The sequence below is a fragment of the Gymnoscopelus microlampas genome (assembly GCF_963454915.1).
Source record: "Gymnoscopelus microlampas genome assembly, chromosome: 21".
NCBI classification, from domain to species: Eukaryota; Metazoa; Chordata; class Actinopteri; order Myctophiformes; family Myctophidae; genus Gymnoscopelus; species Gymnoscopelus microlampas.
The window spans coordinates 9,949,514-9,962,013 of NC_139958.1; the positions used below are offsets into that span (position 1 = coordinate 9,949,514).

At 43.3% G+C, this 12,500-nt stretch overlaps 1 protein-coding gene and 1 long non-coding RNA gene across 2 annotated transcripts in view; both read left to right on the top strand.

The window, feature by feature from the left end:
- Window positions 1–12,500, top strand: part of LOC311037530 — a 439,052-nt gene that overhangs the window by 400,232 nt on the left and 26,320 nt on the right. The gene's annotated exons all lie outside the window — the stretch shown is intronic.
- Window positions 1–12,500, top strand: part of wdr7 (WD repeat domain 7) — a 165,434-nt gene that overhangs the window by 129,148 nt on the left and 23,786 nt on the right. The window contains exon 23 of the mRNA XM_084046715.1: window positions 4,524–4,751. Coding sequence (XP_083902841.1) covers window positions 4,524–4,751 — 228 coding nt within the window. The remainder of the gene's footprint in view (window positions 1–4,523; window positions 4,752–12,500) is intronic.

Sequence of the window (12,500 nt, forward strand, 5' to 3'; positions counted from 1 at the left end):
GTGGTGCTCCAACTTTTCCATGTCAAGGACCATCAAAATGATATGTATTTGGCTGCGGACCTCCATCTCAAAATATGTTGTTCCAGGGACCCCCCAGAAGCACAGATCAGAGTTAAAAAATGCTAAAAAATTTAGCTTAAAAACATATATTATATATATTCAAAGATTTGCAAAAAAATCCCACAATTTGTTAAGAAAAATAGCAGATCTTCAAGCTCATAGCACGGCAGTCGATGCCACGCTATGAGCTTGTATATCTGTTATTTTTTAATAGCCAAAGAAATCTTAAAATGACACAGATGCGTTCCCGGTCTTAATGGATAAAGCGGTACTGTTGTAACTCAAGTGCGGCTCTCTAAAACTAGGTTTTCAACGTTTTTCAGTCCAATGACCCCCTTAGCTGAGAGAGAGATGAAGCATGGAACCCCCTCCCCCCACTGCATATTGTATAACATTGTGTTGCAGATAACACGTTTTCATAGTTTTCATAGTTTTCATAGACGACTTCATAAACAAAACTATCATCAGTGTATCATCAATGTAATGTTTTTTTTCAATACTTGTAAATAACGTTTGGCTCTGAACTTGGTTTGCTTATTTTTCCCCTCTATACTAAACTTCTTAACCGAAAATAGCTGATCTACAATTTCAGTCACCCCTGTATACTTTACATGGTCTATACTTGGTCCCCTCCTTTTTCCCCCTCTAGTCTACACCAAATATGCCAGAAATAGCTGATCTACAAGCCTAATAGCTTGTAGGGGGGTGGGTTTGGGGTCCCGTGCTCTTCCTCTCTGTCTTTTCTCCCTCCCTCCCTCCCTCTTGTAGATCTGAACTTTTTAGGGATTCTGGATGGGGACTCTATTTCTAATTCTGTTATCTACTGGCCCAGTTTGGCCTGGGGGGAGCGGGGGGTCTGGGGGGGCAGGGGGCTGGATGCCATCCGTAATCCATTTATCTGGCCTGGCCGCTGGGCTTTCTCCCAAATGACAGCTTGCTTTTAGCAATCCCATTAAATAAAATGGAAATATAGCATGGAAATAAATATAGGTATAGTATCTATGGAGGGGTTCAGACATTATATAAAAAAAAACTATAGATTGAATGACGGGATGCCTGGTACCTCAGACAGTCAGTGCACATACCTCATGTACCTACAGTACATCGTTACTGTCGGGTGGAAAACGCATACAGTATGTATGGCGCGGCAGTGGCTCAGGGGTAGAGTGGCCGGTCGAGCGGCCGGATGGTAACCGTGAGGTTCCCAGTTCGATCCCGGGCTCCCCCAGAAGAGTTAAGGCCCCTGCATGCTACCAAATGAGGTGGTCACCCTATCACTGTTTGTGTTTGTTTGTGTGGTTTGGATACTCTGCGCTCATAGTCCAGTGATTTTGGTTAGTAAAAACAGAGAGATGTGTTGAGGTGAGCGGTGAGTCGCTTATCACCGCGGCTCAGTGACGCCATGTTGTAGTTTTCAAACCACCGCGGTGAGAGGGTGATCACTGAAAATGGTAGCATGCCCCCCCCCCCCCCCCCCTTTAGTGTCGGAAGTGTCCTTGAGCAAGACTCTGAACCCCTAATTGCTCCCGATGAGCAGGTTGGTGCCTTGCATGGTTTCCTCCGCCATCGGTGTATGAATGTGTGAATGTAATGCACAATCTATGTAAGTGCTTTGGATAAAAACATTTTGTGCAAATCTTTGAATAGCTATAGTATTTTTTTAAACAACATTTTTAACTAAAAGCTTTGCTCCTGGAGGTCCCTGGATGAAAATAGTTTACACATTTTCGGTTTAAAAAATATATCTATTCAAAGACGTGCACACATTTTCACGATTTTTCAAAAAATAGCAGATCTACAAGCTCATAGCGCGGCACTCTGTGCCACGGTATGAGCTTGTATATCTGCTATTTTTGAATAGCCAAAGAAATCTAAAATGACAGATGCGTTCCCGGATTGAATGGGTTATGTACACTTGGCTGCAGAGCCGTGTTGTGCAAAAAAACTGTGGAAAAATGGCAGATCTGCAAGCTCACAACGCACTCAATTGACTAGGTCACAGCTGGTGCGTGTCACTGTGTGTGTGTGTGCGTGTGCGTGCGTGCCTCGGTGCTTGTGCCATCGGACCCCGCAACTTAACACCTGCAGAATGATACACCTATACACACTAAAATACACACGCCTTTTTACACACGTTGTGTGTGTAGCCTTTATTGGGCCCTTGAGCCTATAGTTTAAATACAGAACTCTCATCTCTCCTACTGAGTGTCTTAGAAAGCCTCATTGTAGGCATCACACACACACACACACACACACACACACACACACACACACACACACACACACACACTCACACACTAAACATTTTGGGGGTCCTCTTTTGGGACAATAGAGCAGCACGCCTGTTACTTCAGAACCCCCCCCCTCTCTCTCTCTCTCTCTCTCTCTCATAACAAAAGGGTTCCCACTGTTGCATGTGGCTGAATGCACCCAGTGCTCTTTGAACATGACCCTGACAGAGCCTGTGTGTGTGTGTGTGTGTGTGTGTGTGTGTGTGTGTGTGTGTGTGTGTGTGTGTGTGTGTGTGTGTGTGTGTGTGTGTGTGTGTGTGTGTGTGTGTGTGTGTGTGTGTGTGTGTGTGTGTGTGTGTGTGTGTGTGTGTGTGTGCTGTGACTAATGGCTTTAACCCATTAGAACCGGGAACGCATCTGTGTAACCACTCAAACCATTATTTTATACCTTGGATATTAGAAAATAGCAGATCTACAAGCTTGTAGATCTTCTATTTTTGAAAAATTGTGAAATGTGTGCAAATCCTTGAATATATATGTTTTTAAAGCAAACATTTGTAACTCAAATCATTCCTTATGGGGGCACTGGAACAACATATTTTCAGATGGGGGTCCGCAGCCAAATACAAATAATTTTGGGTGGTCCTTGACATGGAAAAGTTTGAGAACCACTGATAAAGCATAAAACAAAGTTGTTTTTTTTAACTGTAGAATCGGAACCTCAGGCCTTAATGAGTTAACCAGTACAATATGAAGTGTGCCTACTTGTGTGTGTGTGTGTGTGTGTGTGTGTGTGTGTGTGTGCGTGTGCGTGTGCTTGCGCGTGCGCTTGCGAGTAAGTGTGTGCGCGTGCGCGTGTGTGTGTGTGTGCGTGTGTGTGTGTGTGTGTGTGGTGTAACTAATAAGTAATAACGGTGACAATAGAAGTGTGCCTGTTCATTTGTTGCGTGGTGTATTGGAGAGAAGCAGTCCGTTGAGGCCGCCTGCTGTTTCTAACACCATTCAGTCTGAATGGAGGCTGAATGAAAGCACGTCTCCCTCCACGCACCGCTTGACAGGGAAAATACAACCGCTTTTAGAGGAGGTTTTTTTTTTAGACTCGACTGAAAAACGTTCCACTGGTGTTTTGACCACTTAAGCCCCTTTGCGACAAATTGTGAAAATAGCAGATCTTACAGTATAACGTCGCTGCTGTTGGGCAAGAAACCTCCTTATCTCCACATTCTAACTTTTTCTGTAAAGTAATGCCCTACTTTATCATACTAGCATAGCAGCCTTCAGCTACTCCCGGTCTTAATGTCCTACAAAGTGGAACAACCTGCCTGTTTTTAGCATTGCCTTTACCTAGGTTTTAGCATTACTCCTTTTTTATTTCTATTTGTATTACATTTTCTTTTCCCCTTTGTGTTTTCTTTCAACATTGATTGTAATTTTTCCGTTCAATAATGTTTTTAAAATGCTTTTTTTGTATTTTTTGGGGATCTGTGAAGCGCATTGGGTTGCACTTGCTGTGTGAAATGTGTTATATCAATAAAATCTGATTGATTGATGATACTACACAGTCACACAAAAGCATCAAAAGTAGTAGATCTACAAGCTCGAACGCACTGTGGTTTTAGCTTGTAGATCTTTTACTTTCGCTATTTTTTGCAGAAAACTCACTCAATTTCCAAGTACACAGCTGGTGCGTACTTGGTTTGTTTACTGTTGAGTGAGAAATAATGTTGCTCATTAAGCTAATCATTTTTTGGGGGACCCCCCCCCCCCCCCTGGGGGCCCCGACCCCCAGTTTAACCCATTGAGACCTGAAGCCGATTCTACATGTCTCCTAAATCCCAACAGTTTTCTGAAAAACGTGTGTTTCTATATCAGTGGTGCTCAATCTTTTTCATGTCAAGGACCCCCAAAATTATATGTATTTGGCCGCGGACCCCCATCAAAATATTTTGTTCCAGGGACCCCCAGAAGCAAAGATTTGAGTTAAAAATGTTCGCTTTAAAAATATATAAATTCAAAGATTTGCACACATTTTCACGAATTTTCAAAAATAGCAGATCTACAAGCTCATAGCGCGGCACTCGGTGCCGCGCTATGAGCTTGTATATCTGCTATTTTTCAATAGTGTAAAATAATGCGTTTTAGCTCAAATCTAAAAGTGACACAGTTCCAGGTCTTAAAGGGTTAAGAACCGCTGTATCAGATGATGAACCAATGATTGTCTCACTATTCCAGGCTGTCTGTCCAACCTCCCCCCCAACGCCAAGAAGATCTCCAACTCGTACGAGGAGCGCAGGAAGCAGGCCACGGCCATCGTGCTGCTCGGCGTGATCGGGGCGGAGTTCGGCGCGGAGATCGAGCCGCCGAAGGGGCCGGCTCGGGCTCGAACCGGCGGACAGGCACCCGAGGGCTTTGGTCTGTCCAGCGGAACCGCGTCCAACTACTCTCTGGCCAGGCACACATGTGAGTGCAAGCAAAATACACACGCACGCACTCGCGCGCACACACACACACACACACACACACACACACACACACACACACACACACACACACACACACACACACACACACACACACACACACACACACACACACACACACACACATGATCTGAGAGTGTAAAATTGATTCTTTTGAGTCCATTCTTATTGTGTCCCGAAAGGAAAAAGAGAAATCTATTTATTGTATGGGCAGATTTAATAGCTTTAATTCACTGTTTCCCAAACACTGATGACCGATTCTTATGGGTGTCACAAGTAAATATCCCTTAAGTTTTTCACACAAAAAAACACACACTTTTTGAATATAATTTCATGAATAAAAAAACTACTCAAAGAAATTCCATAAATCAGAAAAAAAAAACCTTAGCTTAAATACCCGATCTAGCTGTTGCAGATCTGTTATTTTCACTAGTATGGGTCCCAGGGAGACAACACATTTCTCTTTTGGGTCTTGAGCTAAAAAGTTTGGGAGCCTGTGCTTTAATTTGTATGAAACTCACACATGCAGCACACACACACACACACACACACACACACACACACACACACACACACACACACACACACACACACACACACACACACACACACACACACACACACACACACACACACACACACAGACCATGAAGACACACAGGATGTCTGGGTTAGAGCAGTGGTTCCAAAACGTTGTAGTTCGAGACCCATACGAGACATTTGGGTCTCAAGCTCACTAAGCGTCATGATATGAACTTGTAGATCTGCTATTGTCACGGAAAAAAAAGAAGGAATGTGATTTTATGAATTTATTTTGATTTTTTATTTGATTTTACATTTTTGGAAATATTATTTTTCAAAAAGGTCTATATACTCACGACCCATGAAAATGAGTCCCGACCCACCCTCCATCTCTTGGTGTTAGACTGTAGTTTTGGAAGCAGGGTGCACACTGTAAAATCCTCAGTGTTCATTTATCCATCTGTACACCGTCAGGGTCAAATGAACACCCAGTATTTTAACTGTGCGGGAACTTCACTGTTGGATTAATTTGCCACAGAGATAGGATTGATTTTCAACACCCAAGCTTGTCACCTTAAGGAGCTTGGTGCTGGAGCACACACACACACACACACACACACACACACACACACACACACACACACACACACACACACACACACACACACACACACACACAGTGGCTTATCCGTGCCCATGCTGTGCCAAGGGCATTGTACCTTGGTGGGCATCAAAGCTGCACTAAGTAGCCATTCTCCTCCGGAGCTCTGATTGGCTGCCTCTGGGGGGAATCCGCCCGGTGACAGAGCCTGTGGACACACTGATAGGCTGTGGAGCGTGATGCCCCTTATAGCCGGCCATCTAGACACGGTGGGCAGCTCACCTGAGTTTACTGGCCAGGCACAGTGGACACACACATGCGTGCATGCACACACACACACACACACACACACACACACACACACACACACACACACACACACACACACACACACACACACACACACGTACATGTGTGAACACACACACAAACACAGAGGAGTGCAACCACCCATATACTGTATACAACAACACTCACACACACACACACACACACACACACACACACACACACACACGCGCGCGCGTGCTCACACACACATCAATAACAATCATTTTAATTGGCTCAGGCTCCTGTCAATCACATGTGTTGTGTGCCTGTGAAAAGAGGAAATAGATAAACATGAATTGTGTAGTTGGGACATGATTATTGCTACAGTATTAGTGCTTGGTTTGTTGACTATGGTGAAACTAAAAAAAATATATATATAGCAAATAAACTCAATATAATATTTTGAGATGGGGTCCGCGGCCAAATACATATCATTTTGGGGGTCCTTGACATGAAAAAGTTTGAGAACCACTGATGATATAGAAACACATGTTTTTTCAAAAAACTGTTAGGATTTAGAAGACATTTGTAGAATCTCAGGTCTTAATGGTTTAAGGGAGGACCGGTGTTTTTATAATTATATAAAATATATTGTCCCATAAAAGGGACAAGGACTGACAGATAGGCGACGTAGGTGTGAGGGCTGCGTAGCGGCCTGAACCTCTAGTAGTAATACAAGTACACACACACACACACACACACACACACACACACACACACACACACACACACACACACACACACACACACACACACGCACACACACACACACACACACACACACGTTCGCACACCATAAAGCCGAGCTGTTATAGCTGGACCTTGTATGACACCAGGTGAGGCTGTAATTGATTCTGTGAAGTGGAAGTCATCCCTTTAAAACATATTATGTTATTGACCTCACACACTAGCAGCCCATCCCTTTAAAAACACTTATTGCTTAATAAAAGCTGAATTACACAATTACAGGTGACCGTAAAGGGCCATCACTAAAACCATTTTATATGTGCACGTGTGTGTGTGTGTAATTTATTTTTTTAATGTTTGTTTGATGGATGGATGGGTGAACAGAGGGATGGATAGATGGAAGGATGGGTGAACAGAGATCAAACATCAAATGCAGAGAGACAGTGTAGTGCCTCAGTAAACTACAGTATAGGATCACAAGTAAACCAAGAACCCAGCGTCAGTCTAAAACAATTACTAACAAAATAATAATCTGTAATGAAACTATAGGATACCAGGTAAACAATGAACCTAGCATCTGACTGAATCGGTGGTTCTCAAACGTTTTCATGTCAAGGACCTCCGAAATGATATGTATTTGCTGCGGGACCCCCCCCCCCCCCCCCCCCCCATCTAAATAATATTTTGTGCCAGGGATTTTTCAAAAATAGCAGCTCTACAAGCTCATAGCGCGGCACCGAGTGCCGCGCTATGAGCTTGTAGATCTGCTATTTCTGAATAGCCAAAGTATAAAATAAGGCTAAAGTGGTTAAAATGATTGTGATGCTATATTAACACATTTTGCTGGGTACCCCTTGTTACCCCCCCAAGGACCCCAATTTTAGAACCAAGTACTAAATAACCTGGTATCAAAATGTTAACATCGTGGTCAAGAAAAAACAAGCCTAAGTAACGGGGAAAACAAGTAACCTCAGTAAAATCCCCTCTTCTCCCAAAACACGTTATCCACTCAAATAATTACTGCTATACTGAACATATACCGTCCTGCTTTCCCCCACGTTGTCTGTAATGTCCAGCCCGGTCTGCTGTTAATGTGACATGTTGATTACCTTAACTAACAACTCATTATGGCCCACTGATGCTTTGTCAATACCACTTCATTCATTTAGTGTAGGTTCCAGACATGTCTGTCAGCAAAGATGGCCGCCAAGAGGAATAAGAAGGAAAACCCTTCCCTGGCGTTGTCCGGGCACACGTCCTGGTTACCAGAATGGCACGTGTGTGTACCAGTGGTGGAAGAAGTACTCGGACATTTTACTTAAGTAAAAGTAGCAATACCATAATACTCAGTTACAAGTAAAAGGCTGTTCAATATGTTACTTGAGTAAAAGTACGTCACATCGCAACGTGTTGTGAACTTATAGATTGGCTATTTTCAAATAGCCTACGTAAAAAATAGGGCTGAAGTGGTTAATGTATGGTGTGTGTCCGAGCGCGCGCGCGTTTACTGCGGCCCCTAGTATTGCTGGTGTTATATCCTAAAAGGACCTCTAGTACTGCATGGTTTACATACTGTGTGTGTGTGTGTGTGTGTGTGTGTGTGTGTGTGTGTGTGTGTGTGTGTGTGTGTGTGTGTGAGTGTGTGCGTGCGAGCAGTATGTGTGTGTTTTGATGGTGGCATGTTCACGAAAACCCACATAAAAAGCAGCAAGTGTAGAAATTAGTTATAAATAATGAAGTCCTGCCCCTCTGGCCTTTATCAATAACACTGTCACGCACCCACACACACGCAGACCTATAAAGTATACTAACACACACATAGGCACGCACGCACGCACGCACACATAAATTCACTGCTTCTTGTTGCTGCCCACAGTCAATTCAAAGCACTGGTGATGACCAAGGTAGACAATCAAGGGCATAGCAGCAGCCTTTGTAGGTCTGCTATTTTTGGTTAATGTTCCCCACCACACAAAGATTTGGCTGCCCCCCTGTAGTAACGTTTAGGACCCCCTTGGGGTCCCGGACCCCCTATTGAAGACCCCTGACGTAGATTGATTGTTTGCTTGACCACAAATGCTAAGAATGCTATTTAGATATAGCATGCTGTTTGGATACAGTGGGTTTGATGTTCACCTGCTAGCCTAGTTAATTTGTAGCACTTCGTTGTTTTATGGGTGCAACAGTTAATTTAACTAATCAATTTAATAGATTATGAAAAGTTATCCATAATTTAAAATAATAAAATGCAAATAATTGTAAATGTTTCTGATAGATCGGCAATTTTCACTATTGTTGCATGACACCGAAGTATAAAAAAACGTTAAACGATTTGCTGATATATGTAAAAATGGGATAATCACTAAGAAAATAATTGATAGTTAGCAACCCTGAATAGTATGCACTCTACTTATGTGACTATTTACTCTTGGGTTTATTAACCAGGGATCATGCCATTTACTCTGACACTTAAATAAATTACTCTGGATAAAAGCGTCTGCTAGATGTCTGAATTGTAGATTGTCTTCACATGCATATACAAACATGTACGCACCCACGCGCGCGCACACACACACACACACACACACGCGCACGCGCACACGCACACGCACACGCGCACACAGAGTTAGGAACTGTGGTCTTCAATAAGGCTTTATTGGTCCAGGCCACAGTGACATGACCTTGGAGGACCAGATGAAGTGTTGCCCACTTTATGACTGGCAACCTGATATTTATTAAAGGCTACATATCACACACAGACACACACACACACACACACACACACACACACACACACACACACACACACACACACACACACACACACACACACACACACACACACACACACACACAGTGTCATGCAGCAGCAGTAAATAAAGCTAGCTTGTCCTTCAGACAGCATCCTCTAACAATCTGTGACCTAAGCTGTCCTGCAGGAACACACCACCACCTCTTGACGATGCAAAAAGCACAGCGACCTGTCTGGGCACTAGTGTTGATTTTGACAGAAATGTTTGACTACGTTTTAGTCATAGTCTTTTGAATCAAATTCCATTTAGTTTTACTATATATTACTATATTTTAGTCATTTGAAATGTTTTACTGTTGGTCTAGTTTTAGTCGACTAAAGTTGACTAAATCTACAGTTGATTTAGTCGACTAAAATGTGTTTGTGAGCTTGTAGATCTGATGTTTTCAACGTGCGACGCCATCGTACGACGAATAGGCTGATCTATCAGAGAGCAGCAGCAGCAGGCTGTCGGGAATTAAACCATTATGATGGTTTTAATGGTTGTAAACGAAGTATTGCAATCATGCAATGTTGTGTTACTTTATCCAAATAATAATAATAATAGGCTTAATGATAAAATAGCCTAATAACAGCATTTTCCCAATTGGCCACGGTGGCCGGTTTTGTTTATAATTAACGGCCAATTAAAAATGTTATCGCTCAATGGCCGGTAAATACCGGCTAACGGAAACCCTGGTACATACAGTACTGCAGTACATACAGTACATACAGTGTATAGTGCTGTGAGCGTTGTTTTCAGGTTCTCTACTTTTATGAGTTTCATGACATTGTGCCTGGTGTCAAACTGGATGTGTACAACATTCACTCAATGTTGGTGTGGGGACACAGTTTTGTGTGTGTGTGTGTGTGTGTGTGTGTGTGTGTGTGTGTGTGTGTGTGTGTGTGTGTGTGTGTGTGTGCGTGTGTGCGTTCTCTCGACTGTTGACTCTCTCTCTTCCATCCTTTCTTTCTGTCTTTCTCTCCATCGCAATCTGCCCTCTCTCTTACCCCACTTGTCTCTCTCACCCCCACCCGTCTCGCCGATGGAGGCCAGTTTAAATTTAACACCCCGAAGGACGAAGAATAAAGGTGGTGTGTGTGTGTGTGTGTGGGGGTGGGGGGGGGAGAAAAATGCAGCTCCTTTATTATGTCGCCATGACGAAAGATTGATAACACACCTCCATCCCTAGCCCTTGGAATGACAGAGAGAAACAGGGAATTAGCCCCCCCCCCCTCGACCCCTCCACCCACCCACCCCACCTCCCTCTTCATCCCTCCATCTTCCCACTACCTTTCTACCTCTTCTCATCTCTCCCTTTGTCCATCGAGACGGAGAGAGAGAGAGGGCCGGTGAAAGACAGGGAGAAAGGGTAGAGAGAGAGATACATGGAAAGACGGTGATTGAAATGAAGCCTGATTCGGTTAGTCGCGCATCACGTCTCGCGAACCGAAAACAACCGATCTACAAGCTCTATGTGAGCTTGTAGATCGCCTGTTTTCGGCGCGAGACACAGGCGCGCGACTATACTATAAATCAGACGGTATATAACTGCATCAGAGACAGAGTAATAAACAGACAGAGCTATTCATCATCCGACTTTCTGAGTTATTTTTAGCCCAGCTTTAGACGCTAGCCATACACACACACACTGCACAGTAACAATCCATAGTGTTCATTTAACTCCGAGAGTACACAAGACGGAACCAAAATGCTCCCATAATCTCCTGTATTGTTTCCGCCGCACACACTAACAACCCATCTGATCTACATCTTTCGTTATTGTCTGGCTCTTTTTCACCAATGCCCCCATAAACATGGTAGCTAACATCGTTAGCGCGCGCCGGCACATCTTTCACAGTCTATACCGCCCGTAACGAGACTAGCATGACAATGCTAACATGGTTAGCGCACTATCTGTCACTGCCGGTATGCTACAATGGGTCCTGACCCAGCGATGCTAACGTCGTTAGCCCCCCCTGGCTATACCTTTCATAATCGTGTCCATACACTGTTCTTTTTGCGTTTGTATAGTGTGTGTGTGTGTGTGTGTGTGTGTGTGTGTGTGTGTGTGTGCGCGCACATCAGTGATATAAACCAATAAGGAAGGTGGGGGTTGCCATTTAAGGTAGACTGATGATAAAATGCCATAGGATACAGATGATGTAATTACCTTTCTGTCTGGGAGGCCAGGAGACCTTTACCGATGGGGGAGGTCTGTGGGATTATGGATGCTTATGGTAGACGATATTTTAGGTTCATGTACAATAAGTTAATGGAGCTGTTTAAGGGTTGCTGGTTGTGATGTTTTAGGAATATTATTGAATACATCATTCTCCATTTTTTCCCCCCTGATAAATAATTGAACAATTATATATGTATAAATATAGCTTGGTCCCTTATTAAATCCAAATAAACGTCATACTCTAATTGGTAATGTTTTGATAAAGATGGTAGTGTATATTTGCCTGTCATTAAATGTTTCGGATGGACCCCAATGGAAACTATCTATAGGCTTTCTTGGGTTTAAAATCCTCTTAGCAGATCTTGTATTGAACTGTACTTTCCTGTGTTTTTTTTTGCAAACTGCTAATAAAGTATTCAATCAATCAATAAATCAAACACACTACTACGATAGCACTACTATATATATATACATGTTTTGGGGTTGTGTGCATGTATGACGAGGCACAGGGCAATGGGGGGGAGGTATATGATAAAGCAGTGGTTCTCAACCTTTTCAGGCCGTGACCCCCCAAAATAGTCATATTTGAACTGGGTACCCCCATTTTGTTTG